Here is a 26770-nt window from a genome sequence, read left to right as displayed (position 1 = left end):
TTCCTGCCCTGTTCGCCCCGGTTTTGCCCCTCTCTCCGCCCGGTGGCTGTTCTTACCGCCCTTTCCCTCTCAACCTTGGGTTGGAGGGCAGGAGGATGACGTGGAGAAAGGGATAGAGACGCCCCTCCTGTCCCTCTCTGCGTCCTCCGTGGGTCGATAGCTTATGGGGACCCGCGGGCTGTGGGGAGGTTGCGTGGCAGAGCCTCGGGACCACCATCCGACCCGGAGTAGGAGCGTCCTTTGGGCTCCGGTCCCGGGGCTGCGGGAGCGAGGCAGACAATAGCGGCGGCTGCAACACCTGCGATCTATCACGGCAATGAAATATGTACAGTAATGTGGAGTAATTGCTCTTTCCGCTTCCAGAGGGAGCTCAAAGCTGGAAAATCAAGGTTGGAGCCTTCCAAACTGTAAACAATTTCCACAGGGCACATCCAACGCTCACGCAGATAGACGGGGAGACAGAGAGTTCCCCTGTTGTCTCAGAAGGGACTTTAAGATTCATTTAAAATCGGGTGAGGAGGGATAAAGACTCTGTCAACGTGTATTAATCTCTTTAGCTACAGCACGGGGCTGAGAAACTTCCACCTGCGCACAGTGGGGAGAAACACGAAGGGGGGGCACAAGGTGAGAGGGGATCCGGGCTTATGTGCTGCAGGATCAGCGCCCCAATAATTAATTCACTGCAGACCACAGGGTTGTTTAGTAAGTGCATAACCTCCGGCTGGAGACAGCGAGCTGCGTGGTCTCCAGCGGGGCGGGGCGGGCACGGATGCGGGTGGCTGCTAGTGTCCCTCCTGCCAGCAGAGGTTTAGTATTTGGGCTCTTGTGATGCACCCCAGTGTCAGGTTGTACCGTGGGGTGTGGGTGTATATACACAACCACCTCTGCCCACCCACCTTCCTCTGCAAGTTTTCCCTCCGTGTGACTCTGCGAGCATCCGTACCGCATCTTTTCTCAAATGCGGCTAATCCCACTCGGCGTTTCACGGTTCAGTAGCTGCTAAGGGTAAAAAATTAATGCTGACTCGGAAGTGGCACACGCTAATTAGGAGGTGCCTTGAGTACTGACCCCTGGAAAGGGAGGCTGGGATTTGGGTCTGGGGGGAGACTTTACTTCCCTGCTGCGCTGTAGTTCGGCCAGCGCTCGAGAGGTCAAAAAACCCTCTTCACCCTCACCCGCATCCTCATCCTCCAGCCCGAGTCGTGCCTATCCCGTGCTGTCCACCCACCTGCCCACCAACCTGCCCACCCTGAGCATCATCGTGCCTCCTGCTCCAGCCTCTCCGCTCCCCATCTGCCCCCTGAAGCTACTCCCTGACCCCCTCCCTGTCCCCCCTGCCGTCAGGATTCCGAGGAGTGTCACATCCTACACATAAATCACCTGGAACAAGCCGCAGGTTCGTTTCCTTAGGGGAAAAATAAACAACTAAAAATAAATAAATGAACCCAGCTTTATTGCTCTTTTAGCAGAGAGATGGCACGATGGGGGGGGGTGGGGGGGAAGGGAGGGGGGAAGAAAACGATGCTTTAGAGTCACCACCGTTTTCCTGACGAGTCATTACGCTTTTATCCCCCTCCAATTAACCACACCTCACGGGGATGCTGCGAACAGATCCACTGGGATGAAAACTAAGGGACCTTCGCCGAGTCTCGGCGTCTGCCCCGCATGGGACAGCCCCGAAAGCGCCCTGGCTCCTGAGCAACCCGCTAGGAGTGGGACCAAGACTCTCGGACAGCCCCTGGGACTGGGACCTGGACCCACGGGATGCAGCTCCGTCCCCGGAATGCTCCTTCAGAGCGCGGAGCTTGGGGGTCTGACTCCTCCTTGGGCTGCCAAAACTTTTACTTTACCTTTTTTTTTTTTTTTCCTAAACTCCTCACCCCGCGCTGGAGCCCTGTTCCATAGCACAGTCCAGCAAATAATTCTGTTTATCTCCTTTACAATAGCAATTTTATGCAGCACAATGCGACATATACAGCAATGAATATGCAGAGAGCTGCGAGGGGACATGAATGGTAAAATGCCGGTAAAATTCCAACCTTCCCTACCTGTCCCTTTTCTTAGCTAGTTCTAACAAAAGGCGTCCCGGATGCTTTTTGTGGCACTGAATTAATTCCAAATATTTGGTACACAAACTTAGCGAGCCTAAAGGAGATTAGTTTTCCAGAGTAATCCAATTAAAAGATTTCTAAACTAATCTTTTTTGGGGAAAAAAAAAATGTGCAAGGCTAAAGAGGAAAATAGTTTTTATGACAGTGATTTATTGCCCCAGTTTGGTCTATAGAAAGAGGCTTTCCTCGCTTCGAGATGACCACTCTTGGCCCCCTCCTCTCTGAGGTCGCAAATCTACCCTAGCATACATGTGGCTGCATCTGTTTATCTTATTTTATTTGTATTTTCTGGAGACACTACAACCCGGGCTCCAATCTCGCCCTCAACGCGCCAAGTAAGGGACTTTGGTCGCTTATAAGTACCCTAGACTTTTTAAAGTGCTAATAGATTTATGGTCTCTTTTCCGACGCCCATCCAGAGTAATTAGCGCATATGTTCTAAATAGATGATAGTTTTGTGAGCAATAAAGCAATTACCCATCGCTAGAGCTGACAGTTCCTCCAACTAAACTCCAACCAGCAGCTAATTGGAAAAGTCATTTCAGCTCCATTGTCTGCAATTAGTCCTGCTAAACTATTACACCCAGACTACCTGGTTTGAGGTTTATTTATTCATTTCTATTCGCATTTACAAACGTTTATCAAGTCACGCTTAACTTTTCCAGGGGACGAGCGTCTCTGGGGTTGGGTTTGGGTTGGTTTTTTTTTTCTCCTTTCGTATCCAGGAGACCCACGCTCCCGTCTTGGCAGTGCTGGAGAGGTGCTCAGCTGCCCACAAAAGTGTCCACTCTGCTGAGCTGGGGATGATAAAACCCTATTTTCCCGTCCAGTGCAGCCAAGCGGGCGGGCGAGGGCGGTGGGTAGGAAGGAGAAGGGTGATCCTGTTAAAAAAAAAAAAAAAAAAAAAAAAAAAATCAAATTCCCCTTCCAACCCAGCTCCGTATCCAGGGACAGCCTGGATGACTCCCCAGCACCCCAACTCGCTGGAGGAACCCGTGAGCCCCCTCCTCCAGCTCTGACTGAGGAAACAGAGGATAGGGAAAGGTCTGTGGGTCGGGGGAGCCCTTTTCGATCCGCCCCCCGAAAGCGCCTGCTCCTCGGGGGGTGGAAAAATTAAACCAGGAGGTAGGGGCTAAGGACTTGTGCACAGTGAGTGGAAAAAATGTGTTAAACATCGGTTTGACGCCCCACCGGAGCTTCAAAATATACACCGGCTGGATTTCTTCTACTTAATTTAATCTGTATTGGACTGGGTTTCTTCTCGCCATCTATTCCCAGCAAAACGTACCACAGGAGAGAAGAGGGGGGCGGGGGGCCACTGTTTAGACCTTCACTGCTACCGCGGACTTAGCAGGTATTTAGCAGGGAGGCACTCCAAGGAGTTTGAAGTAGGTCTCTTAAGTCAAGACTTCTGCCCAGGTCTTGAGCTGGTCCTGGAGTGGAAAAGATTTGTGTGTTGGGATGGGAACTTGTAGCCTTAGCAACAAAGTAGTCACTTGAAGGAATTTACAGCGAAAGCATCCCAGACTGAGAAAAGAAACGCCAATTTCTGAGCGGCGAGGAGGGAAGAGATAGTGCCCTGGCTTGAGCCTCTAGAACAAAGCTTTTTCTATTTGCCAGCGGCCCCCAATTTTGTCCGCCTTTTTTTATTATTTTTGTTTAAGCCTAAAAAAAAAAAAAAAAAAGAAAAAGAAAAAAAGAAAAAAAAAAAGAAATTAATAACCAGCTTTGGCAAGGTGACCCCAAAAACCACTGCAACCCTGCCGCCGTCTGCACCCCGTTCGGGCTCGGGCAACCAGCACATTGGAGTGAGTTGCCCACCGAAGGGTGGCAGCCCCCTCCAAAAGCTACCCTTCCCCGGCCGCCGGGCCTGCCTCCCAGTCCTGGCACCCTCAATAAGAACAAATTACCAAAATCATAGGGTTTGAGGGTAAGAGGGGAAAATCACACCGGGCCGCCTCTCCACGCTCCGAGCATCATCTCACACACACACACACACACACACACGGCCCCGGGAAAGGGTCCTTGCGGTCAGGCTGACCCCACAGACTCTCCCCTCAGCCCCGATGGCAACACACCAGTGCCTCCGCGGGTGCGCAAGGTGCATGCATAGCAAGGTTCTGCCCACGGGGGTCCCTTGTGTGGGCGCACCCTCGGACACACACCCCTTCGGACAGGCATCCCCCGCGCAAGGGCGTTTTCGTTGCTCCCAGAGCACACAGAGCCCACCACCTCCACCTTTTTTTTCCCTTTCCCCCTCCCCTCGTTTTCCATTACGAGCGATTAGATGGTGTCTATTCAAAGTTGCTGATCCAGAGAGAAAATAAGAGTAGATAAAAGGAGATTTCAAGTGACCTCCTCGTCCCTTTCACACCAACCTGAGCCCCAGAATAGCCAAGGATCAACTCGGACAAAAGCCCTTTCCTTTTCCCTTTCAGCTTCAGAAGATTCAGTGCAAGGGGTTAACAATAAAACATATAACTCTAGCCCCGTTTGGTAGGATCAGGCAATTTTGTATACCTTATTAACGACACCGTTGGATATGCCCTGGCTTTACCCCTAGAAACGTGTGAATAAAAAAAAAAAAAAAAAAAAAAAAAAACAACAGAAAAATAAAAAAGAAAAATAAAATAATAAAAAAAAAAAAAGGGTCAAAAAAGCCTTCACTTGGTAAAATACATAACAGTCATTTACAGCTTTTGTGTTGGGCTGGAGCGGGTTTGCTGTGTTTACTCTGTTTCGTTTAAACTTTAGCTAAAGCGCATCCCCGTCCTCCCCACGCTGGCAGAATACGCTGTAATAAACATATCTTATTGCTGACAGTTTTCAGTGAAAACGCTAAGGTTTATTACTCGGATCAACTTCTGATGAGGTAAATATGATTATATCGCAACTGCTGCTACGAGCCGCACTGCTGCCTTTTCCCCAGAAAAAAATACTTTTGCACCGTTTTATCTCGGATGCTTTGGGATATGGGGGGGAAAAGTGACGTGAAATACTTAAACGCCTTGGAGACTGTCTCTGGTCTGCGGAAAGTCCAGCTCGAATCCGCTTCTGACGGACTAATCCCCGCAGTACAAGAAATGGGATCCCTGACAGGTAACTATTAAGGAAATGATTATTCACTGCTGTCGGTTGCCTTGTCAGGACAATCTCACAACTTTCGAACCCGTTCCCGAACGTCAGCTCTTCATCAAAAGCTCCAGCCCAATTAGGAATGATAAATAACACCAAATTCAGCCATAACAGAAGGCGGGGGGTTAAAATACAGTCAGAGGTGTTTCAACGCAAAGCCTCGTCTTTAATGGCTTTTGTAGACTTCTGTTTCTCTTGGCATCGGCGCTCACATCACCGCCGCTTCATGTGTGCCGAAAGTAAATATTTGGTCCTAGATTCACCAGTGTGTTGAAAATGATTCCCAGATTTGCCTTATATAGGAAGGTTTGAATTGCATTGAGAGGTCATCAATTTCTTTTTCCTGGAGCTCTGTTTGGGAATTGCCATGCTCCTTTATGCTGTTAGACAAGTGGCCTTCGGTTTGGGTGCTTTCTCTCCCCACACCACACAAACGTGGGTTTGAGGGTTTTGGGCTTTTTTTTCCCACTGCCAGGCACAGACATTTTTTTCCTTTTTTTTTCTTTTTAATTAAAAAAAAAAATTAAAAAAAAGAAAAAAGCAGGCAGACTTTGGGATGCTCAGGCGTTTCTGTTCGGATGGATAGCAAGTGCAAAGTTGTGATTCAGCGCCCCGCTTTCGGATTGGCACCGGAGCCCGGCACTTTTGAGCGCTAAGAAATCACAAACCGCGGCTCTGGGCGGCCGGGAAGGCTGCGGGGATGGCAGATTGCCTTCCCGAGGGGGCTGCAAGAAGGGATGCTGGGGAGAGGGGGAACGGTACACGCCGCTTTTTTTTTTTTTTTTTCTTTTTTTTTTTTTCCCCCAATCCCGTGTGAAATAATCCCAGGGAAGCAGGCGAGGGGCGAGGAGGGGAAGGAGGGTCGCGACTCTGGGTTAAGCACACGCGGAGGGCGAGGAGAAGGGGGGAGGACCCTGGAAGGATCCTCCTCGGGGAACATGAGACATACTGGGTTGTGCAGCAGCTGCTGAGAAGGTGGGGATGTCGGCTGCGACCCCATGAGGATATTGTGGAGGAGGGGTGGAGAAGGGGTTCAGCCCCCACGACGTTGTTTTTTTTTTAAATAAATAGATAAACAAGGCAGGATCAGCATGATGGGGTGGCCTGGGGGTTGTGGGGAGTGGGGGAGCTAAGCAAGAGGAGAGTGGAGGCCCCTCTCTCCCAAGGCCATCCAGTGGCACGCAGTGACACGGCCTGGGCGGTGGGCTTGGGCGACAAGGATACCTGGAGGGGAGATGCCCACCCAGAAGGTGAGGAGGAGGGTAGGAGAGTGGTGTCCATGCCTTCGGCTTCGAACCTTCTTTAGAAAGCGGCGAGGGTCGGCGTGGAGCAGCCCAGGGGCGACGGTGGGCAAGTGCTGGGGGGTGGGCAGCTAGCCAGAACCCCCCGTAGGAGCCATCCAGGGTCTCCCCTGTGCCCAGGGAGGTGCAGCACACCGGAGACAACCTTCTCAGGACAGGGAGGGGTCCCCCGCGAAGCATCACCTCCCACACGTCTGTTATTGCCCTCCTGAAAGGACTCCGGCGTCCTTGGGGCTCTGGCGAGGAGAGGGTGGGGGTAGGGAAAAAGGAGGAGGAAAAAAAGAAAGGAACAACAGAAAAAAAAAAAAATGGAAAAGGAGAAAAAGGCCTGCGAGGAAAGGCTGGGAGATGAGGCCTGTCTGCGGAGGACCTTGCACCGGGGTCTCGGCGGGAAACACGGTTAAAGTCGGAAGGGGTCCCGGTGTCACCGCACACATCCCCTTTGCCACCGGCCCAGACCGCGAACGGGGCCGCCCCGACGGCTCCGACTGAGGGGGTGGGGGAGGAAGGGCGTGGAAGGGACCCCCAACGCGACCCTCTGAATCTACACCACCCCGGTGCCAGCCGGTCAGAGCAGGGGAAGTCTGAAAATGCCAAAAATTGGGAGCGAGAAGGACATTTTTGCATGTTAGAGCTGCTGGCTGCACCCTGTGACAGCAGCCTGTGCATTATTGTCCTCCCTCTACCTCGCTCCCTGAATATATATATACACACACGTCCATGAGTGTATGAGTGTATTTTTTTATATGTTGCCACATTGCCTGGTGGAGCTTGGCAGGTGAAGCAGGCACTTCACTTTTGTTTTGGAAAACGCAGAGTATGGTTCTCAGCTCTCATCTTACACGCTGCCCAGCCACTTACAAAAACCACGATAATAATAACGATGCCTTCGGTTGAGTTTTATATTATACTCTACCCATCCACCCCTCCTGGCCTCCCTCCCCTCCAAAAAAGGCATGTGGAAGTTGTCACCACTAATCTCCAGAGGAACATTTCCTTTCGAGAGGAGAGGAGACAGACACAGAAAGGGGGAGAACAAAATACAATTTTAGATAGATAGATAGATAGATAGATAGATAGATAGATAGATAGATAGATAGATCGATCCTCCCGCAAAACTCTGCCACCTTCAGATCCCAGTCCGGACCCTGGCCTGGAGAACGCGACAGAGGGAAAATCAAGCCTTAGCAAGTTCCTAGTAGAGTGTCCCCTACCCATTCCAGATCCGTGGACGTTAAAAAGCAATCAGAGCTCATTTCCCAATAAATGTGAGTTGTGAGCATTTCTAAGTGTCCCTGTAATTTGTCGGGGGGGGCGAGCGGAAATGCCTTCAGTCGACAGAACCGTGCTCCATCCAGCCCGCTCCGCTGAGGCAGGAGGCTAGTTTTCCTGACCGATGCCCTCTGTCTCGGCTCTCTCCCCAAGGCTCCTGCACACCAACAGGACACCGCAGGCGGGATTTTCCTCGGGAATCCCGCAAACTTCACCGGCCCTTCATGCATCGCCTTATTTATTTTTTCTCTTTTTTTTTTTTTTTCAAATCCATATTTAATACTCGCTTTCCCTCAGCACACAGCAAATTAAAAAAAAAAAAAAAAAAAAGAAATAATAAAGGAGTAGAAAACACCTCCCCACCTCACACCTTCCCCGTTGCCCCGGCCCAGAGCAATTTGAGCAGGTTTGGGGCGTTTTCGCGATTGCGGGCAACCCGGTCTGGGAAGCATCTGATTGCTGCCCTTTTAATCTGTTGACACTATCAACCCAGATAAACAGGCTGCCATCGATCTTTTCATTTAGGTGATCAAATAACAAACAGAGCAGGTGAAAGAGGAGAAGAGCATCGGGATGCTGGCACATCCCTGCCCGGCGCTGAAGCTGCGCTGGGGGGGATTGGCGTGGGGGGGGTCTCTGCGCCCCGCAGAACACGCGTGGATGGTGGGATGCGTGTTTTCTGGGCGGGGGCAGCGGAAATACACACAGATATGGGGAGGAAAAGGGGAAGGGTGCTGTGAGCATAGGGATAAAATGAGGGTTAGGCGCCTCTCCCGCCGGCCAAATAACGGGATGCTCAGACCGGCGGTGAGGGGGTGGGGGGGAGCCTTAAGGAGGGAGGGGAAAGGTCTCCCCGCCAAGTGCAGCGGCCCCGCTCCCCTCCCTCCGCCCCGAAAGCCCGAAGAGAGAAGCGGGGACTTGCCTGGGGTGTCCCGGGGCCGCCGGGAGCGGGGCCGGGAGGAGCCGGGCGGCGGCTGTGTCCGTCCACCTTCTCGCAGGCTTTTCCGCCTCCGTCTGTGTCTGTGTCTCTGTCTCTCTCTCTCTCTCTCTCTCCCCCTCTCTCTCCGTGCCTTGCTCTGCCTCTTTTACTCCCTGTCTCTTCACAGTCTGGGGAGTAAAATCTAGATGATATACATACCGAGCTTGCTTTTTTTGTCCGGTTTAATCTTATTCGTTTCACCTTTTCACTGACCAAGAGAGAGGACCGAGAGTTTATTTGGAAAGAGGGAGAGAGAGGAAAGGAGCCTACTGTTGCATAGTCAATAACATCCTTTTTATCAATGCAATATACAATAGAGACGGCTTGGCCCAGGGACTCATTGAAAATCTCTTCATTATTTCGGGACAAAATCAAGCATTTATGCTGATCTCAGAAATGATGAAGGATTCTCCTCTCCAGCCGGCTCCCAGCCTCAGATTTCAGAGCTGACAGGGAAAGGGAGGGGGGGAGAGAAAATAGTGATCCCGACACAACAAAGTTGAAAGCTTTCTTTTTTTTTTTTTTCCAAATGAAAGCAACATCCCTTTAAAAAAAAAACAAAAACCAAACAATAAAACTTCTGTCATGGATTCTATACCCCTTTCCCCCTGCAGGTTTTTCCCCTGGCTTCCAATCTGATTATAAACTTTTATGGGAGCTAAAAGGAGGTTAGGAGAGTCGAGAAGGGGGGGGGTTCGTTTTTTTGTTGTGGGTTTTTGGGGTTTTTTTTTACAGTTTGTTTCTTTGTCACACGCACTCTTTCGACCCAAAGCCAATTCCAGACCTCTGGCAGAAGGGGCAGGTTTATGGGAAGGCAAAAAAAAGGAAGAATGGAAATTACAAGGAAGGGGGGATGTTCTTCTCCTTAGGGTGGTTTTCTGTTAGAAAAATAAAGAAAGGAAAGGGGAAAAGAAATACAAAAAGAGCAGAGAGAGGTTCAAAGGGTGTCTGGGGGGCTCGGCAGCCCCGACAACCCCCCTTCTTTCTCCAGCCGGCAGCGCGGTGCCCGCTAGATGGCAGCCGGCTCCAGCGATTCCCACTCCGCGCCGCCGCCGCCGGGGCCGCGCAGGGCAGCGGAGCAGCGCGGAGATGCGCGGAAAGAGGCTGGGAGAGGGGCGAGCCTCCTCCCGACACCTCATCATCATCATCAACCTCATCATCATCTTTAGGACCGTTCATGCCCACCGCCCGCGCTGAGCATCGCGAGTCGCGGCGGCGGGGGGGGTGGGGGAACACACGGGACGACGACACTCACAGCCATGGGGCTGCTCCCACCCTCCCGAAATAAAATGCAAGGGGGAGTGATTTCCCAGCCCCTGGAAGCGCGGCGGGGCAGTGGAAGGAGAGTGGACTTATTAGGTGAGGAATGAAGGGCGAGGGACGGGAGGCAGAAATAGCCCAAAGTGGAATGAGAGCATGTAGAGGTGTAAATGTGTGCGTGGACGGTGCCTGTGTGCACTCCTCAGAGCAGAGAGAGTGTTTTCTTCTCCATCATTAACACCCCCAATTCTACACACACACACACACACACACCCCCCACATCCGGCTTGGGTCCTGCAGTTGGGAAGGGAGAAAGAAATCCTGGGTTCGGGGGGCGGGGGGGGAGGGAAAAAAAAACCAACACAAACCCACACCAACTTTTTCTCGGGGAGCCCACATCGTTCCCTTTTAATTCCCCCTATCCGCCTATCGCAATGCATCCTCCTCTGCCGATGTGTGTGTGAGAGGGGGGGAAGAGAGAGAGAGAGACCGTAGACGACCCATACTAATCAGGTCTCAAAGTAAATAGCAGCGCAGGGCGATCTCAATGTAAATTGTGCTTGTCAGAAGAATCCCCTCTCCCTCCCTCCTTCCCTCTACCCTCCCTCCCTCCCTCCTCCCCGCTCTTCTCCTCCCCTCCCTTCCCCATCCCAGTCAGTAGGTAGCGGAGAATTAAAAAAAAAAAAAAAAAAAAAAAAAAAAAAAAGAAAAAAAGGGGGGGGGGAAAGGCGGGGGGGGGGGGCAACCAATGGAGTGGAGGAGGCTTGGCTAACCTTAGCCTCCCATTTTCTCTCCCCCCGATTCAGGGCTCTGACCAGTCAGTCGCCTTTGATTATCAGTTGCCAGCAGCCCTTCTCTTGGCTCCTTGACACGAGCTCCATATAAGGCAGCGATCTCCATAGAAACGTGTCAGTTTCAATAGTAGTGTCAAAGTTCACTATATACAGACATTCGCGCAGATCCCCCTTTCGGAAACATTGCTCTGCTAGGCTTCCCGTTTAAACGCATTCATTTTTTGGGTCTCTCTCTCTCTCTCTCTCCCCCTCTCTCTCTCTCCCCTTTCTTGCATATTCTATTAGTTGTGTGCTTTTTTTTTTTCCTCTTCCCCCCCCTTCATCTCCCTCTTCTCCTTCCTTTTCTTTTTTCCACTCTGCCTCCTTCTGTCTTTCGCTTCATTCCTGCAGGAGAAGAGAAGAAGAGAGAGGTGAAACTAAAAAAAAAAAAAAAATCTCGGAAAGAAAGAAAAAAGGGGAAAAAGCAGAGAGAGAGAGAGAGACGGGGGGGGGTGGGGGGGAAGCCCGGAGAGAGAGAGGGAGAGGACGTGTTCACATCTTAATACCGTTATTATTTTGACCATTCTTGCCTATTTTTTTATTCTGGGGGAGGGCTTCGCTTCTGGCTGATGAGCTTTTACCCGAAATACTTTTTTTAGGCAAACAAACAAAAAAAAAGGACATTTTTGGGGGCGATTCCTGCGATTCTTTTTTTATTATTGTTTTTTAATTTTTTTTTTTCCTCGCAACCGACATCGTGCGCTCTCACAGGAGAAGAAGAAGGAAGGGGCGAGAAAGAGGAAAAGAAGAGGATTTATTTACCCGACCTACTTTGGATCTCTCTTTTTCCTGCGCGTGTCATTATTACTCCCGTTCTCTATTTTTACACTTCGCCGTGAATTCGTCTCCTCTGCGAATTTAGTCACATCCGATTTTTTTTTTTTTTGGGGCGATTTTTTTTTTTTAAAAAAAAAAAAGAGAGAGAAGGAGAGAGAGAGCGCAAGCGAGCGAGAGAGACAGAGAGCGAGAGAGAGCAGCTCGGGAGAGAGAAAGAGCAGCGACCGGCAACCTCCTCCTCCTCCTCCTCCTCGCCGCCGCCGCGACAGCAGATCAAACTGCCTCAGCTCCCCGCCCGCCTTCGCCGCGCTCCCCGGCTCCGCCGCCCTGAATGGCTGACGGCTCCCTGCCCTGGACCTGGCCCCCGGACACCTCTATGCCCTGATCTCCGGCTGGACGGCTCCTTTCTTTCACATTTTATTTTCGCTCTCCGCTTCCCCACCTCCCGCTTTCCCGACATCCCGGCAGCCGGGCCCCGGCGGCGGCGAGCGGCGAGCGGCGACCTCCTCCTCTTCCTTCCCCTCCTCCTCCTCCTCCCTCTCCTCCTCCTCCTCCTCCTCCTCCTCCTCCTCGGCGGCGCCGCGGCTTCCTCTATGCCTGCGCATCCTCCGCGCTCGTAGCGCCCCGGACCGCGTGTGCCTGTGCCCGTGCGTGTGTGCGTGTGTGCGCGAGTGGGGGGGACCCGGGCGCGTGTCTGCCTCGCGTGTCTCTGCCTGCCTCTGGGTTTTTTGGTTTTTTTTCCTCCCCTTTTTTTTCCCACTCCTCTGGATGCCTCTCCCGGCACCCTTGTTTGCCGTTTCTGATTTTGCAACTTGAAGTGGCGGCGAGGTGGTGGGGGGGGGTGGGGGGTGGGGGGGCGAGGAGAAGGCGGACAGAGAAGTGTTTTAAAAGGGGGGGGGGTGGGGGGGTGGGAAGAGCAGGAGAAGAGGAAAAGGGGGGGGTAAAAAAAAAAAAAAGGGGAGAGAGAGAGAGGGAGAAAAAATCCTCTCCGTCGCCCCCTCCCCCTCCCTGAAAAAAAAAATAGAGGGGGAGAAAAAAAATAGCGAGAAAGCGAGCGAGAGGAGGGGGTCTCGCGGCGGAAAAAAATAAATAAAATAAAGAAAACGGCAGGAGCGGCTCCAGCCGGCAGCGGCGGCGGCAGCAGGGCAGCGGCAGCCGAGGCGGAGGCAGGCTGCAGGCAGGGTCCCCGCTCGCCCCCGGCTCCTGTCCGAAAGCCGCCTCCCCCCCGCCCCCCGCCCCTCTCCTCCCCGGCAGCCCGCAGCGAGACGCGCCGCTCACCAGCACTTTTTTGGGCCCGAGATATGGCAATGGTAGTTAGCAGCTGGAGAGATCCGCAGGAAGACGTGGCCGGGGGCACCCCGAGCGGCCCCAACCCCGCCGCGGCGCAGCCGGCACGGGAGCAGCAGCCCCAGCAGCAAGGGGGGTCGGCGGCCCCGCACACCCCGCAGACCCCGAGCCAGCCGGGACCCCCTTCCACGCCCGGGACGGCTGGGGACAAGGGAACGGGCCAGCAGGGCTCGGGTCAGAGCCAGCAGCACATCGAGTGCGTGGTGTGCGGGGACAAGTCCAGCGGGAAGCACTACGGCCAGTTCACCTGCGAGGGATGCAAAAGTTTCTTCAAGAGGAGCGTCCGCAGGAACTTAACTTACACATGCCGCGCCAACAGGAACTGTCCCATCGACCAGCACCACCGCAACCAGTGCCAGTACTGCCGCCTCAAGAAGTGCCTCAAAGTGGGCATGAGGCGGGAAGGTGAATATTTCTTCCCTACTCTTTAAACGCTCAACCGCTTCCCCCCCTCCCCGCTCCCCTCCGCGGCTGTGCCAAGAAGGGCTCTCCGTCTGTCTTGTCTGTCTGTCTGTCTGCTTTCTACGTGTCTGAGTGTGTCTGTGCATACGCGCATACTCGCGCACCTACACGCGTAGGCAGAGATACACGCGCAGCGTGCATATATATATGTATATATATTATCCCTCTCTCCCTCTGTGTATGTGTGTATATATATATATTTACGGCTCTCCATGGCTATCTGGGTCTCTCCCTGTTTCCATGCACATGTCAATCTCTCCCTCTGCCTGCACTCCATCTGGCAGCTTTGCGCCAGGTTTTGTTGTTATTGTTGATGGTGGTTGGTGCTGGTTTTTTTCTTTTGCTTTTCGGCTTGTGCCTCCTGCCCTCCTCCCCACTCCTCCCCACCCCCTTTCCCGGCACCTCCGCTCTCGCCCCTTCCCCTGGTTCTCATTGTGCCCAGAATTTATTATTATTACCACCGCTTGCTAAATATTTATCATCGCGCCGCGGTCCCCGCGCGCGTGTATTGCGTGTGTTTGGATGTGGTTTTGTCTATTGTTGGCATGAGACCGTGGGGTGATGTGCGTGGGGGAGATGCATCTCTCTCTCTCCCGTACGAGATGTGCTTCCATTCAGCTTCCTTCCACCCCCCACACCCCCCCACCCCCTCTTCCGCCCCATCATTTCTTTTTAAACCCGCAACAACGCTCGGTAGATCCATTTCCCGGCCTCGTTTTTCCCGAAAAGAAAGATGAAAGACGTGTAAGTGTGGGAAGAAAAGAGGAAAGGGGGTGAAAAAGAGGAAAGGGGTAAAAAAGAGGGGGAAATGCGCTACTGTATCTCCGCTTCCCTGTGCTTCCCAGTGCCCGGAGCGTGCTCCTGTGCGAGATTTGGCCTTGTTTTCACTTCATGCGTTCAAAGGAAAGTTTGTGACTGAACCGGGTTTCTTTACTTCTGTCATTTCTTCTTCTATCTTTTTTTTTTTTTTCTCCCCTTTAGCATGCTGCTCATTTTATTTCTCTGTCAAACTCCACCCTCTCCTTAAAGCCTGCATACAAATCGCGATTTATAACCTATTTACCGGTCCTTCTCATTTTAGCAGGATCCGCAGCCTGCATCTGGCAGCGGGCTCCTCACCATTTCCAACTGCTCTGCTATTTATTTATTTCTTTTTTTTCCCCCTTTTCTTTTTTCCCTCCTCCTTTCCAAGAGTGACTGTGGTTTTTCCTTGCGTCCAGGCTCATTCTTGCGTGGGAAGATTTGCTGCCCTCCTTTCTCCTCCAAATGTATTTTCTCGGTTTACGGTCAAAGTTTACCCTGTGACTGTCGTTAAAGATGTCTTAGAGTCACATCAGCGAAGCAGGCAGTTTTGCGGAGCGGGGATTACTACTGCCTTAATTGGTTTTAAAATCATATTTTATACGCCAGGAGAAAAGGAATGAAGCTGCTCCAGATCTGAAAGAGCTCGCAAAAATGACGACTTCATTGGTAGCTTCAGGGGCTGTTGGTAGGCGTCTGGGAGAGAGGTGGGGGGAGGAGGCAAAAAAAAGGGAAGGAGGAGGGAAAAGAAAAAAAAAATACAAGTTAGAATTGTGCTTGCAGTTAATTGAAAAATAGCTGCCAAATTTGCAGGCAGATGGAAGAGGGAGAGGTGGGCTGGAGGGCAGCAGGAGAGAAAGGTCCGGCCCGTGGAAGCCAGGAAGGCTCTATGGGGAGGGGAAAGAGAAAGTTTGGGGGGAAAATGTGGCACGTCGGAAAGATGAGTGATGTGCGTGATGCGGGTGCGTGAGGGTGTGCGTGGCTGTGTGTGCAGGGAAGGAGCCCGGGCAGCCGCATCTCCCCCCCGAAGTTACCTTTGTTTACATGGCATGCGGCTGCACAGGCTGGCACTGATGGAGTAAAACACACGCACACTAAAAAAAAAAAAAAAAAAAAAAAAAAAAAAGCCAAAAAAAAAAAAAAAAAAAAAAACACCACACACACCAACTTTGGTCAGCTTTCGGGACTCGAGGCATTACTTGCGCTCTGTGTGGAGATGGTTAATGAATCCAGTGTTTTTGCAGTTGCAAGCTTGTGCATTCACTGTGCAACGCTGACTGCAGGCTTTTGCAGTGGCAACAGCGCACCAAAGATATTAATTACATCGTCCCCTTTTTTTACCACGAATGTTTGGCTATTGTAAGTTCGGAGGGTTTTTTTTTGTTTTGTTTTATTTCCCCCATTCCCTTGATAATATTTAACCTTTCTCTTCCTTTTGGCAGGGAGAACTTTGCAGGGAGGGGGCTGGGGGGGGTCGTCTATGGAAAGCTGGTTCTGTGTAATAAAGTTAGAGATGGGGAGCTGGGGGGCTGCGACCTGTTCCAGCTCGAAGGGTGACGACGGAGTATTTTTGAAGAACACGGACGCATTTATTTTTATGAATTATTTATTTTATTTTATTTTTTTAAAAGCGACACAGCAGTTCACTTCTAAATCTCAGTGCTACCAGGGAAATCGGCTGGGATCCACAACAGAGCTTGGCTATATTTTTAACAGCTGGCTGTGATTTTTAACCCCGCTTTCCCACCACCCGGAGGATTTATTTGATATTTTTTTTTTTGTTTTTTTGTCTTTTAACGTGCGGGGCTGCCTTCTGTTGCGACAGGGGAGGGGGGCAGGGGAGGGGGGGTGCGGATTTGTCTTGTTTGCCTTGGCTTTTTTTCTCTCTCTTTTCTTTCTTTTTTTTTTTTTTTTTTTTTTTCTTTTTAATCTGTGTTTATTTTGTGAAGCCTGAATGCACTCGGGTTGGGGTGGAGGGGGCTTGGCTGCCGCTGGGCTGGGGCTGCCTGAGCTGGGGCCGATGCTGGGGCCGGGGTCGTGTGGGGAGGAGGCGATGCAGGTTCGGCTGCAGCTGCCCGGCTCCGCATGCCTCTGTCTGTCCGTGCCTGTGCGTGTGCCGGGGGGCGAGCGAGAGAAGAGGGAGGGTGGTTGGATGTGGGATGTGGGATGTGTGTGGTGGTGGTGGTGGGGAAGAGGAGGGAGGGGGGGGATGTAAAGAAGAAGCCCGGCATTGTCTCCGTCTGGCTGGCAGCGCCGCCGGAGCGATGCCTGCGAAGCTCCTGGATGCACATTTCCTCTCCTTCTCTCCTTCTTTTTGTCAGCGGTTCAGCGAGGAAGGATGCCGCCCACCCAGCCCAACCCCGGCCAGTACGCCCTGACCAACGGGGACCCCTTGAACGGGCACTGCTATCTCTCGGGATACATCTCCCTGCTCCTGCGGGCCGAGCCCTATCCCACCTCCCGCTACGGCAGCCAGTGCATGCAACCCAACAACATCATGGGCATCGAGAACATCTGCGAGCTGGCCGCACGCCTGCTCTTCAGCGCCGTCGAGTGGGCTCGCAACATCCCCTTCTTCCCCGACCTGCAGATCACCGACCAGGTGGCCCTGCTGAGGCTCACCTGGAGCGAGCTCTTCGTCCTCAACGCCGCCCAGTGCTCCATGCCCCTCCACGTGGCCCCTCTCCTGGCCGCCGCCGGCCTCCACGCGTCCCCCATGTCGGCAGACCGCGTCGTCGCCTTCATGGACCACATCCGCATCTTCCAGGAGCAGGTGGAGAAGCTGAAGGCGCTGCACGTCGATTCGGCCGAGTACAGCTGCCTGAAAGCCATCGTCCTCTTCACCTCAGGTGAGGAGGGAGGGGAAGGAGGGAGGAAGCGCCGTTAAAAATAAAAATTAAAAAAAAACACACGCAAAAAAAAAGTCAAAAAATCATTAAATTTGAAAATTGCGTTGAAGAAAACAGGCGGGAGGCCGAGGTATCTCTCCCTCAACCCCACCAGCCTTGGTATCTTAACATCCCCCTCAAAAAAAAAAAAAAAAAAAAAAGAAAAAGAAACAACAAACCCCTTAACAATACTAAAAACATATATAAAATATCAAATTAAGCGGAGGGGGTGGAAACACGCATGTTAACAGTTTTTCCCTGTGATAGATGGTTCGAATTAACTAGCGGGAAAGTGCATTAGCGTCGCCTTTGAAGTGCTCTGGTCGCAGCCTATAAGAATATAATGCGTCTTCTATTATTGTAACCTGCGAGGGAGAAATTTATAAACATCAAAGGCGAAAGATGTGGAGGAAATATAGGAAATGAAAACAAGGCGAGATAAGAGGCCTGGCAGTGTCATTTTTTAATTATTATTCTAATTATCGCCACGATGGGGCTAATTGCCACTTTTTTTCCCCCCCTGCTTGTTTTTTTTTCCTTCCCCCCCCCCCCCCCCCACTTCCCAACCCCCTCCTTGCCCCCATTCACCCTTGCTCCTTTCTTGTCCCGGTTTCTCCTACCCTTTACACACCCCCTTTTCCAAACCGGTCCTCCCGGTTAGCGATAACTAAACAGTCCCGATAAATCTGGCTTAAAACTAGGCCGATGCAAAATTAAAAGCATTCCTGAACAAAGATGGCAAATCGTTCAAAGGCCTTGTTTAACAGTAAGCAGTTTATAATCCATCAATATTTGTTGCCTTTCACGCATGAAAAATAGTATTTACATTGTATTAAAATGACTCCTAAATTCGCACAATATTGTAATGTAGCGAATGCAGTATTAATATCGATTTGAACATCCGATAATTTATTTAGACAGGAGTCTCTAATTTGTATGCAGGGTGGTCGGAGACGTGTACTGTGACTGCCCCCTTTTCCTTCCAGTGCAAATGCAGTTTCGCAGCCTTTGGAGGGAATATTTCTTTGCGAAGGATAAAGTGCAGATCTTAAAACAAATGGAAGATTTACTGAATAGCCGTCTCGACATTTTAATGTATTTTATCTTAATAAGTCTTCCTGATGGAAACATGTTTTCCAGGAGTGACAAAGAGACCTGCCGGCATTTATCAGGCTGATTTAACCCCACAGCCTGCCAGCAGACTCCCAGGCTTCCCCTTCCCATTCATTTCAGGGTGCTCATCAATACACAGGGAGGAACCCGCCTGCTTTTTCATTATCATTTTATTTCTTTTTTTTTTTTTCCCCCCCTTCTTTTTTTTTTCCTTTTGGCCAGACTCAACTTCCAGAGATTCTTTCCAAGCAGAGAGAGGCTGGCCAGTGCCCCGGCCCGTCCACCTTTCAAAGGCCCCGGAAGGGCGATTTCCCAGGATAGGGACATTTTTTGGGGGGTGTTTTTAAATTTTTTTCCTCTCTTTCTCTTCTTCACTTCCCCCTCTCTCCTACTACGCACCTTCCCCAAAACATCGACCTTGGCTGAAAGCGCTGTTAGTGGCTTTAGAGGAGCCCTTAATTTGCATATATTAAGAACAAACCTAATAACTAAGCTTTTGCGAGGGGAGAAGCCCCTTCCCACGATGCAGCTGAGTGTGAAGGGGGTTGAGGAAAGGAACTATTGTGATGTATTTCCATTTCCTGAGGTGTCCCGTGCGATCTCGTTCCAACTAATATAATAATATTATTTTGGTACGGGATCGCACGGGGCACCTCAGAAAATGGAAATACAGCTGTCAGGAGCAATCTACCCCTTACCCCCATCGGTACATTTCCACTCCTCGCTAAACTTGTTTGGATTGCTTAGCCAGAGGGGAATTCACGGGAAGACTTTCTCAAAGTCATCCAACTTTTAAACAAACTTTAACTGATGGAAAATACACTTTCAGGCGTATTGTCCTAAGTCCTTTGCTGAGGACTAAGTGTTTAAAGCTGGCGTGGGTTTCTCCTGTTGTGGTTTTTACATTCGGGCTCCGGATAGTGTGAATTTAATTCATAAAATTCTGGCTACCGTCCAATGGCTGGGTCGTGACTTGCTCCCTTCTTGCCCTTCCTCCTCCCTTTTCCCCTTTTCCCCCTTTTTTCTGTTCTTATTTTTTTCCACGCCAAACTTTAGAGTTATTAATTCCTGCAGCTACTTCTTCCTCTCCATAAATAGAGGTTTCCAGGAAGGGACCGAGCCAGATAACATAAATCCAATAAATCTATTTACAGCGCAATAAGAAGTTTGATTTCTAGTTAGATGCTAGCTGATTACATCTATATTTTCTGAACACTAAACTCTTCTGAATGGGTAACATGAAATACATTCCCGCCACTACAAAGGGGAAGGCTGGAGTGTGCTGAACAGTAATGGTTATTTATTTACATAATTTCTTTTCCATAGACTGCAGGAAGAAATATAGAGCTTTCTCTTATTGACACACAGACATATTAAAAAAAAAAAAAAAAAAAAAAAAAAAAAGCGAGGCGCACACAGGATTTTTCACATTAGCCCGCTTTCTGAAAAGGAATAACGATTCACCTCCGGTAAACAAGCACTGTATTATTTCTCTGCACCTCTCTGGACCCCATAACCTGACCGAGCTGTGCATCCGTTAATTATCTTTGTATTTTAGCCTTATTGTGAGGGGAGACCTGAGCCTTCCCACCACCACCTTTGAGGATGGGGAATAAAGCCCGAGCAAAGGCGTATGTCAGACCATTTAAAATAATTAAAGCTCAATAGATATTATCGCCATGAGAAAAATCCTGAGTGTTCGGAGGTTAAAGGCATAACCCAAGGCTGTTTTTTTTCAAATCTCCCCCATCTCCGGGCTGCTGCTCTTCCAGCCAGAAACTTCCCCGTCCTCATTGTCCGGTGACCTGCAGTTATAGGTGCACTTATCGTAAATCTCTGATAAATATTTTACTAACCTTAAGGGTATGACATATGGGGCATCAAGTAGAAAAAAAGAAAAAAAGAAAAAAAAGAAAAAAAGAAAAAAAAAAAAAGAAAGCAAGCCCTGCTAGGGTGTCAGTAAGACCCTTTCATATTGCATTGTTTGGAAGTTGAATAGGATCCTAATGCATAATGGGCAGATAATGCATGTAAAATAGCAAGATATATGTAAATATGGAGTGTGATTTGTGGCAATCAACATATGAACAGGCCTGTGTTTCTGATCTATATTGCAAACAAGAACAAGGCCCGAGCTTTTGATAGGTATATACATTGCAACCTGGTGCTTTAGATGTTGCAAAATATCATTGCATTAGAGGTACAGTATGGATTAGCGGAGCATCCTGGCTCAGATAATTGTGTATCTGAGGGACTCCAAGTCCGCAGCTCAGGTCAAAGGTTCTCCTCCTCAGAAGTTCCTGAATTATGGCTTGTTTTATTTGTATTTTCGCTCGAGGCCATAGTGTTGTAGATGAAGGTGTTCAGAAATCTTTGTAAAGCCAGTTATTGGTATGAGAAGACCTAAACTTCAAAAATGCAGTTGCGACTGATTTTTTTTTTTCTTCCTTTTCAATTTTTTTTTTGGCTTTGAAAAATTTGTTGTGCCTTTCCAGGGTCATAATTCCACATTCACAATTTTGTAATGTCCTTTTGGGGGCCATTAACATACATTAATTCATATTCGGATCTATATATTAGCAAAGTCTGGCTTTGATCTGCGTTAAACCGCACTGCCAGCTGACTGCCTCCCTCTGATCCTGATGGTTTGGCTTTTTTTTTTTTTTTTTTTTTTTTTTTAAATATTTATTACTAACCTCCCAAACAATGTGACTGGTTTCAACCATCCAACCATTTTTCCACCTCAACAAGCAGCCTGTACATCATTATCCCTTCTTTTAGGTTGCGCCTTCGCAGGGATAGCGCTTGTGTGTGCAAACGCACAGATGCATCCATACCTCTCTCCACGCACAGGAGATGTAGGTACAGATGTGTGGAAGCTAAGGGTTTCTGCTCCGGGATCAGCGGGCATTTGCCCAGCTCGTGCGGCTCTGCGAGGTGCCAGGGAGATGTTCCTGGCAGCAGAGGTGCCACAAGGATGCAGGGAAGGAAACGTTTAGGCAGGGCTCACCCGCAGCATCCTCCCCTAAGCTTTGTGTCTGACAGCCGCGGCCGGCTTCACCGCAAGTCCCCCGGGATAACCCGGCCTTTTTTCCCCAAAGGATTTTTTTCGCCCAGACTGCAAAGACGTGGCCGATTCGGTGCGGCTGGCGGCGGGGCAGGGGATGGAGGGGACCCCCTTATCCCCTCGGCATCCCCAGGCCGGCTCCCTGCCGGCCGCTTCTTCCCTCTGATGTACAGCCATGTCAACAAACTCCCTCCGTCTCCCTCTGCCTCCGCGCGCCTCCGCTCTTCATCTCCTATTATTAATTTTTACCATTTTCCCCAGAAAAAAAAAAACAAAAAAACTTTTCCCCCGCCTCGGTGTTGTTTAAGGGGGGCTGGTCCCTGTTTCCTGCATCCCACGTAATGGCTCCGCGGGGCCGGGACCGCAGAGTGGCCGGGGGGGCGGTGTTGGGATGTTGGGAATGTTGAGGGGGTGTTGGGAATGTTGAGGGGGGTGTTGAGAGTACTGGCAACCCTCCCTCCCCCCCATCCGGTGGAAAACAGCCACGGGGGCGGTGAGGTGTGGAGAGGTTTATCCGGGATGGGATGCTATGGGATAGGATGGGGTGGGATGAGATGCTGTAGATGGTATGCTGCAACATGGGATGCTGTGGGATGGTGGGATGGGATGTTGTGAATGGGATGCTGTAGATGGAATGTTGTAGATGAGATGCTGTAGGATGGGACGCTATGGGATAGGATGGGATGCTGTGGGGTGTTGTAGACGGGATGCTGTGGGACGGGATGCTGTGGGGTGTTGTAGACGGGATGCTGTGGGACGGGATGCTGTGGGGTGTTGTAGACGGGATGCTGTGGGACGGGATGCTGTGGGGTGTTGTAGACGGGATGCTGTGGGACGGGATGCTGTGGGGTGTTGTAGACGGGGTGCTGTAGGATGGGATGCGGTGGGATTGCGGGGATGGAGTGAGATGTTGTAGACGGGATGCTGCAGGATAGGATGGTGCGGGATGGGATGCTGCAGATGGGATGCAGCATTGGGGTGGGATGGAGGTGGGGGTGCGCCTTTGGGGGTGCCCCCCATCCCAGCGTCGCATCCCCGCCACTAACCATCTCCCCCTCCATCCCTCCCTTCCTTCTTCCTTCCCTCCTTCCCTCCCTCCCTCCCTCCTCCTCCTCCTCCTCCTCCTCGCCGCCGCCGTTCCGCGGGCGCGGATGCTGCGGGCAGACGCCTGCGGCCTGTCGGATGCTGCTCACATCGAGAGCTTGCAAGAGAAGTCCCAGTGCGCGCTGGAGGAGTACGTGAGGAGCCAGTACCCCAACCAACCCAGCCGCTTCGGGAAGCTGCTGCTGCGGCTGCCCTCCCTGCGCACCGTCTCTTCCTCCGTCATCGAGCAGCTCTTCTTCGTCCGCTTGGTAGGTAAAACTCCCATCGAGACCCTCATCAGGGATATGCTACTGTCGGGGAGCAGCTTCAACTGGCCTTACATGTCCATCCAGTGCTCCTAGAGCCCGTCCCGCACCCCCCGGCGGAGAGAAAACAGGCGCGGAGGAGCGAGCAGAGGCGGCAGCGCCCGCACCGAGGGGCATTCGGGGTGCGGGGGGGCCGGGAGGCGGACACCGAACAAAAGAGAGGGACGAGTAGGAGCAGAGGAGTGGCCGCGGTTGGGGTGAAAGGACGGACCGAGGCCGGGGTCTTGCGCTTTTTGGGTTTTTTCGCCTTTTTTTTTTTTTTTTCGGTTTTATTTCTTTTCTTTTCTGGAGAGGAGGAAAAAAATAATAATAAAAGACACAAAAAAAGCAAAAAAAATTTAAAAAACCAATAAAAAAACCAAAAAAAAAATTATGAGTATTGAGGGGATATTAATCAAACCTGAAGGGGATACTGGATCTTCCAGGATTTATTGTGGACTGTTGTTGATATATGCTGTACAGTTAAAAAGAAAAAAAAAAACAAACAAAAAAAAACAAAAACAAAAACAAAAACCACAAAACAAAATGCTTTGAAACTGAACTGAACCTTGTGTAGAGTGAAAAAAAAAACCAACAAAACAAACCAAACCCAAGCAAACAAACAAATTCCACGCGCAAACACTTACCACAAGCATTGTTACTCATTTTGTAAAATATTAGTCTTTATTTTCATTTTTTGTAAAACTTAAAACATCGTATGCGCATAAAGGAAAAAAAAAAGAAAAAAAGAAACAAGAATTAGGGGAAAATAACATTTTCCAAATAATTATTAAAAAAAAAATGTCCTGTGTCTATGTATCTATATCTGTTTTGTATTTTTTTCTGGTTCCAAACCAGGTTTCCTGTGATTCTATACTAATAATTTTTGATATAACCCTTTGCTTCTTATAATGAGTGCGATATATGTTGTCGAAGCTGTTCTTCAAGAATTAAAATTGAAGTGAGAATTTAAACAAAAATAAAAGAATTTAGCAAAAAAAAATCAACTTATCACCCCACAACCCATGAGTCTTGTTGCTTGAAACATGCCAACAGTTCATCAAAAAAAAAAAAGAGGAAAAAACAATAACAAAAAAAAAAAAACCGAAATCCCAAACAAAACCAACACACAAGAATTTAAAAAAAAAAAATCTCCCTGGATTTTTAACTCCTGTACTGACGTTAAGAGGGAGAACTTAAAGGATATGTGTGAGGGGTAACCGAGTCATGTAAGCCATGTGATATTCCAAACCTGTTTGACTGTATGAGTTTAGGGATGAGCTGTTGAGGCCTAGGGAGAGGGAGTGGAAGGCATGGCACCACGCCCTAGGTGACCTTGCCTGGTTGGGACTGCAGGGTGGACTCTCCACCAAGGCTGACGAGCCCGCCACGCTGGCCTACCCCTTTTTTTTTGAAACATTTTTTCCCCATCAGCTGGAGTTTCTGCCGAGTTCACACCTTTGCTGCTTGCTCTTAGACACCATGGGCATGGATTGAAGTCACCGTATGCCACCATGACATACTGTCACCATGACTCCTGCTTGTTGCAGGCACGGTGGTTTTCTGCTGTGAGGGGCTTGGGGTGGGGTTGTATTTTGCTTGGTTTTTGATTCTTTTCCACCCCAAGGACTCACAGACCCCGTTGTGTGCTCCGGCGTGCATGCCTCGTGCTTGCTGTCAGCAGAAACATCCCTCTTGCTGTTTCTCCTGATTCCAGTTGCTGCGAGTGGAGGGTATTCCCAGCCCATTAATATAAAAATCCAACTGGATGCCTGCTCGTTGGGTGGTGAGCCTGAGTGTTTGGTGCGCATTTGTGTGCCATGGCCATGCACAAAACATGGGCCGCGGGACCCCACGCCATGGCCGCCCACCACGGGGGCCAGAGCTCTGTGCCAAAAGCCCCACTTCCCTTCGGCTCGCCTTTTCTTGCAAAGAAAATTAAAAATCGTTTCTGTAATGGAGCTCCTTTGAAGGTAAAGGCTTCACAATGCTTCTAGCTGGTGGTGCAGATCTCTGTAACAGCTTTCAGTGCATTAATGTTTTATAGGATCTGAGACAGAGCTGTAAGAACACATACTACCAAGGGAGCTCTTTTTTAACGTATTAATAAAGCTGGATCTTTAAAAATAACATTCTCCCCTTCACGCAGACACCTACCGTGCCCTCCAAACAAGCCCGGATGAGGCAGGCTTTTCAGTTTGTGGAGTCATGGGCAATGTTTTCCTTTTAATTTGCTGTCCTCCATACTATCCTTTCCTCTCTCTCTCTTTCTCTCTCTTTTTTTTTTTTTTTTTTTTTTTTTTTTTGCATTAACAAGATCCTTCAATCCAACCCGCTTGGGGTTTTTAATATTCTAGGCGCAGCAGATCCGTGGCGAGAGCAGCTCTATACAGTAGGCACTTATAGCTGGATAATCAACATTGCGGGCAGATCCTCTGTGGGGGTAGAGCCCATTTCAGGATGGAGAAGTGGACTGCTTTCATAGGTGCTGGGGTCAGAGGGGTGGAACGGATGATTTCAGGCATGGGCACACCAGGACGGAATTAGACAGACAGACACCCTCCCTTTTCCCACTTGTATGGATGCTGCATGGGCGTCAGCTTTGTTCCTCATCCTGGTCTCCTTCCCTGGGCAGAGGGGGTCCAGCAGCCACTCCAGGCTGCCAGTGGGGAGTGAGTGGGGAGGCTCAGCCCTGGAAAGTGCTGAGAGCAACTCTTCAGCTTTGCTTTTCATGGGATGGGTGACTGGGGACCAAGCTGGATTAGCAGTTAAAGCCAGAAACAGACCTCAAAACAACAACAAAAAATCCCACAAAACAAAACAAAAAAACCCACACAAAGCCCCAGTAAACCAGACAAAAACTACAGGACAAAATAAATAAACCAAACAAATGGGGATATCGGAAGGAAAGACAGGTCTCGGTTTCTTCCAATGAGATGTAAATATATTCATTACAGTGTTATCCCACTGATGAAAACAGATAAACTTTTTCGTAGGTCAGAAACGTATTTTTCAATTAATTTTCATATTTATGAATAATAATAACCCACCGATTGCCAAGAAACTTGCAGGTGTAGAGGAGGTGTACAAGATGCACTTATTTCCATGTATGTGCCTAGAAAGAAGTGTTTCAATCCCTTATTAAACTTTGCTTATAAGACAGTATTGTGTTCTGCAGTGTTAACTACCCTGTCCACCTTGTGTCAGCGGATGATTTCCTTTACCACGCTCCAGCCTCTCGGGCACTCATACAGCGGCTAAAAACATTATATGATCACATCGCTGGGCTCTATCTGCGTAATAATAATTTCCAAATGTGGAGAAGGGCTGGGATCTCTCTGCAAATTTCTGGTGGTTTGTTTGTAAGCTACAATATACTGCTTTAAAACCAACTCCAGCTACATTCCTCCTGCCTCACTGTTGCCAGGGGCCTGCGCGCAGTCCCTGGGGGTCTGCAGCCCCCTGGGCTCCACATGGGAGCTCGTCAGGGCACCCTTCCATCCATCTACCCCTCTGTCCTTGCATCCCTCCATGCCTCCACCCTTCCACCCGATATCCTTCCACTCATGCATCCCTCCACCCGTCTAACCCTAAACAACAATTTCACCCCTCCATTCCCCTCCCTCCAATCCTCCACCTGCACCCCTCTGCCTCCCTTCACCTCTCCACCCCTCTAACACTCCATCCCTCCATCCTTCCATCTCTTCATCCCTTCACCATCCTTCCACCTCATGCCCCTCCATCTCTCCAATGCAACATCCTTTCATCCCACCACTCCTCCAACCCTTCATCCTTCCACTCCTTCACCCTTCCATCTCTCCACCTCCCCACCCTTCAATTCCTTCATCCCTCCACCCCTCTACCTCCTCTTCCGTCCATCGCTTCCCCCCTCCACTCCTCCACCCCACCATTCTCCCATCCTTCCCTGCCACCCAAGACTTTCCAGCCTCTCTGTGACTCTCATTAGCCACGGCAGTGCTTCAAGGGAGCGATGGGTGCTGGAAAGCGGGGACTAAGGGGGATTTGGGAAGGGAGA

At 50.1% G+C, this 26770-nt stretch overlaps 3 protein-coding genes across 8 annotated transcripts; 1 reads left to right on the top strand and 2 right to left on the bottom strand.

Moving 5' to 3' along the window:
• Window positions 1-1499: 1499 nt before the first annotated feature.
• On the bottom strand, window positions 1500-9977 carry LOC128850457 (uncharacterized). The gene is made up of 3 exons (XM_054054817.1): window positions 9717-9977; window positions 8742-9182; window positions 1500-2992 (listed from the first exon to the last, which is right to left on the bottom strand). The coding sequence occupies exons 1-3, from the start codon at window positions 9975-9977 to the stop codon at window positions 2876-2878; spliced, it is 819 nt and encodes a 272-aa protein (XP_053910792.1). The 3' UTR covers window positions 1500-2875.
• LOC128850367 (uncharacterized) lies at window positions 3012-8728 on the bottom strand. Of its 2 annotated transcripts, XM_054053938.1 has the most exons (3): window positions 6471-8728; window positions 5111-5203; window positions 3012-3544 (listed from the first exon to the last, which is right to left on the bottom strand). In XM_054053938.1, the coding sequence occupies exons 1-3, from the start codon at window positions 7214-7216 to the stop codon at window positions 3514-3516; spliced, it is 870 nt and encodes a 289-aa protein (XP_053909913.1). In that variant the 5' UTR covers window positions 7217-8728; the 3' UTR covers window positions 3012-3513. The 2 variants fall into 2 exon arrangements, with proteins under 2 accessions (XP_053909913.1, XP_053909912.1); XM_054053937.1 differs by lacking the exon at window positions 3012-3544 and having other exon boundaries at window positions 4768-5203.
• A 2650-nt stretch (window positions 9978-12627) lies between the features above and the next one.
• Window positions 12628-25902, top strand: NR2F1 (nuclear receptor subfamily 2 group F member 1). Of its 5 annotated transcripts, XM_054054627.1 has the most exons (4): window positions 12628-13420; window positions 16600-17127; window positions 22511-22698; window positions 22783-25902. In XM_054054627.1, the coding sequence occupies exons 1-4, from the start codon at window positions 12970-12972 to the stop codon at window positions 22789-22791; spliced, it is 1176 nt and encodes a 391-aa protein (XP_053910602.1). In that variant the 5' UTR covers window positions 12628-12969; the 3' UTR covers window positions 22792-25902. The 5 variants fall into 5 exon arrangements, with proteins under 5 accessions (XP_053910602.1, XP_053910601.1, XP_053910606.1 ...); XM_054054626.1 differs by having other exon boundaries at window positions 12629-13420; window positions 22511-25899; XM_054054631.1 differs by lacking the exon at window positions 12628-13420 and adding an exon at window positions 13460-14221 and having other exon boundaries at window positions 22511-25901.
• Window positions 25903-26770: the final 868 nt, after the last annotated feature.

This window comes from Cuculus canorus, chromosome Z (assembly GCF_017976375.1).
Source record: "Cuculus canorus isolate bCucCan1 chromosome Z, bCucCan1.pri, whole genome shotgun sequence".
Taxonomy (NCBI): Eukaryota; Metazoa; Chordata; class Aves; order Cuculiformes; family Cuculidae; genus Cuculus; species Cuculus canorus.
This window is presented reverse-complemented; position numbering and strand designations above follow the sequence as displayed.

Coding starts and splice junctions, on each gene's coding strand:
- LOC128850367 (XM_054053937.1), bottom strand. CDS start 7,216: ATGCACAGGCTGCTGTCACAGGGTGCAGCCAGCAGCTCTAACATGCAA. Junction 5,204..6,470: donor GGTGGGCATCTCCCCTCCAG/GTATCCTTGTCG, acceptor GTTACCTGTCAG/GGATCCCATTTCTTGTACTG.
- LOC128850457 (XM_054054817.1), bottom strand. CDS start 9,977: ATGAACGGTCCTAAAGATGATGATGAGGTTGATGATGATGATGAGGTG. Junction 9,183..9,716: donor AACCTCTCTCTGCTCTTTTT/GTATTTCTTTTC, acceptor TTCTGAGATCAG/CATAAATGCTTGATTTTGTC. Junction 2,993..8,741: donor GCGGCCCCGGGACACCCCAG/GCAAGTCCCCGC, acceptor TTTTTTTAACAG/GATCACCCTTCTCCTTCCTA.
- NR2F1 (XM_054054626.1), top strand. CDS start 12,970: ATGGCAATGGTAGTTAGCAGCTGGAGAGATCCGCAGGAAGACGTGGCC. Junction 13,421..16,599: donor AGTGGGCATGAGGCGGGAAG/GTGAATATTTCT, acceptor TCTTTTTGTCAG/CGGTTCAGCGAGGAAGGATG. Junction 17,128..22,510: donor CATCGTCCTCTTCACCTCAG/GTGAGGAGGGAG, acceptor TGCTGCGGGCAG/ACGCCTGCGGCCTGTCGGAT.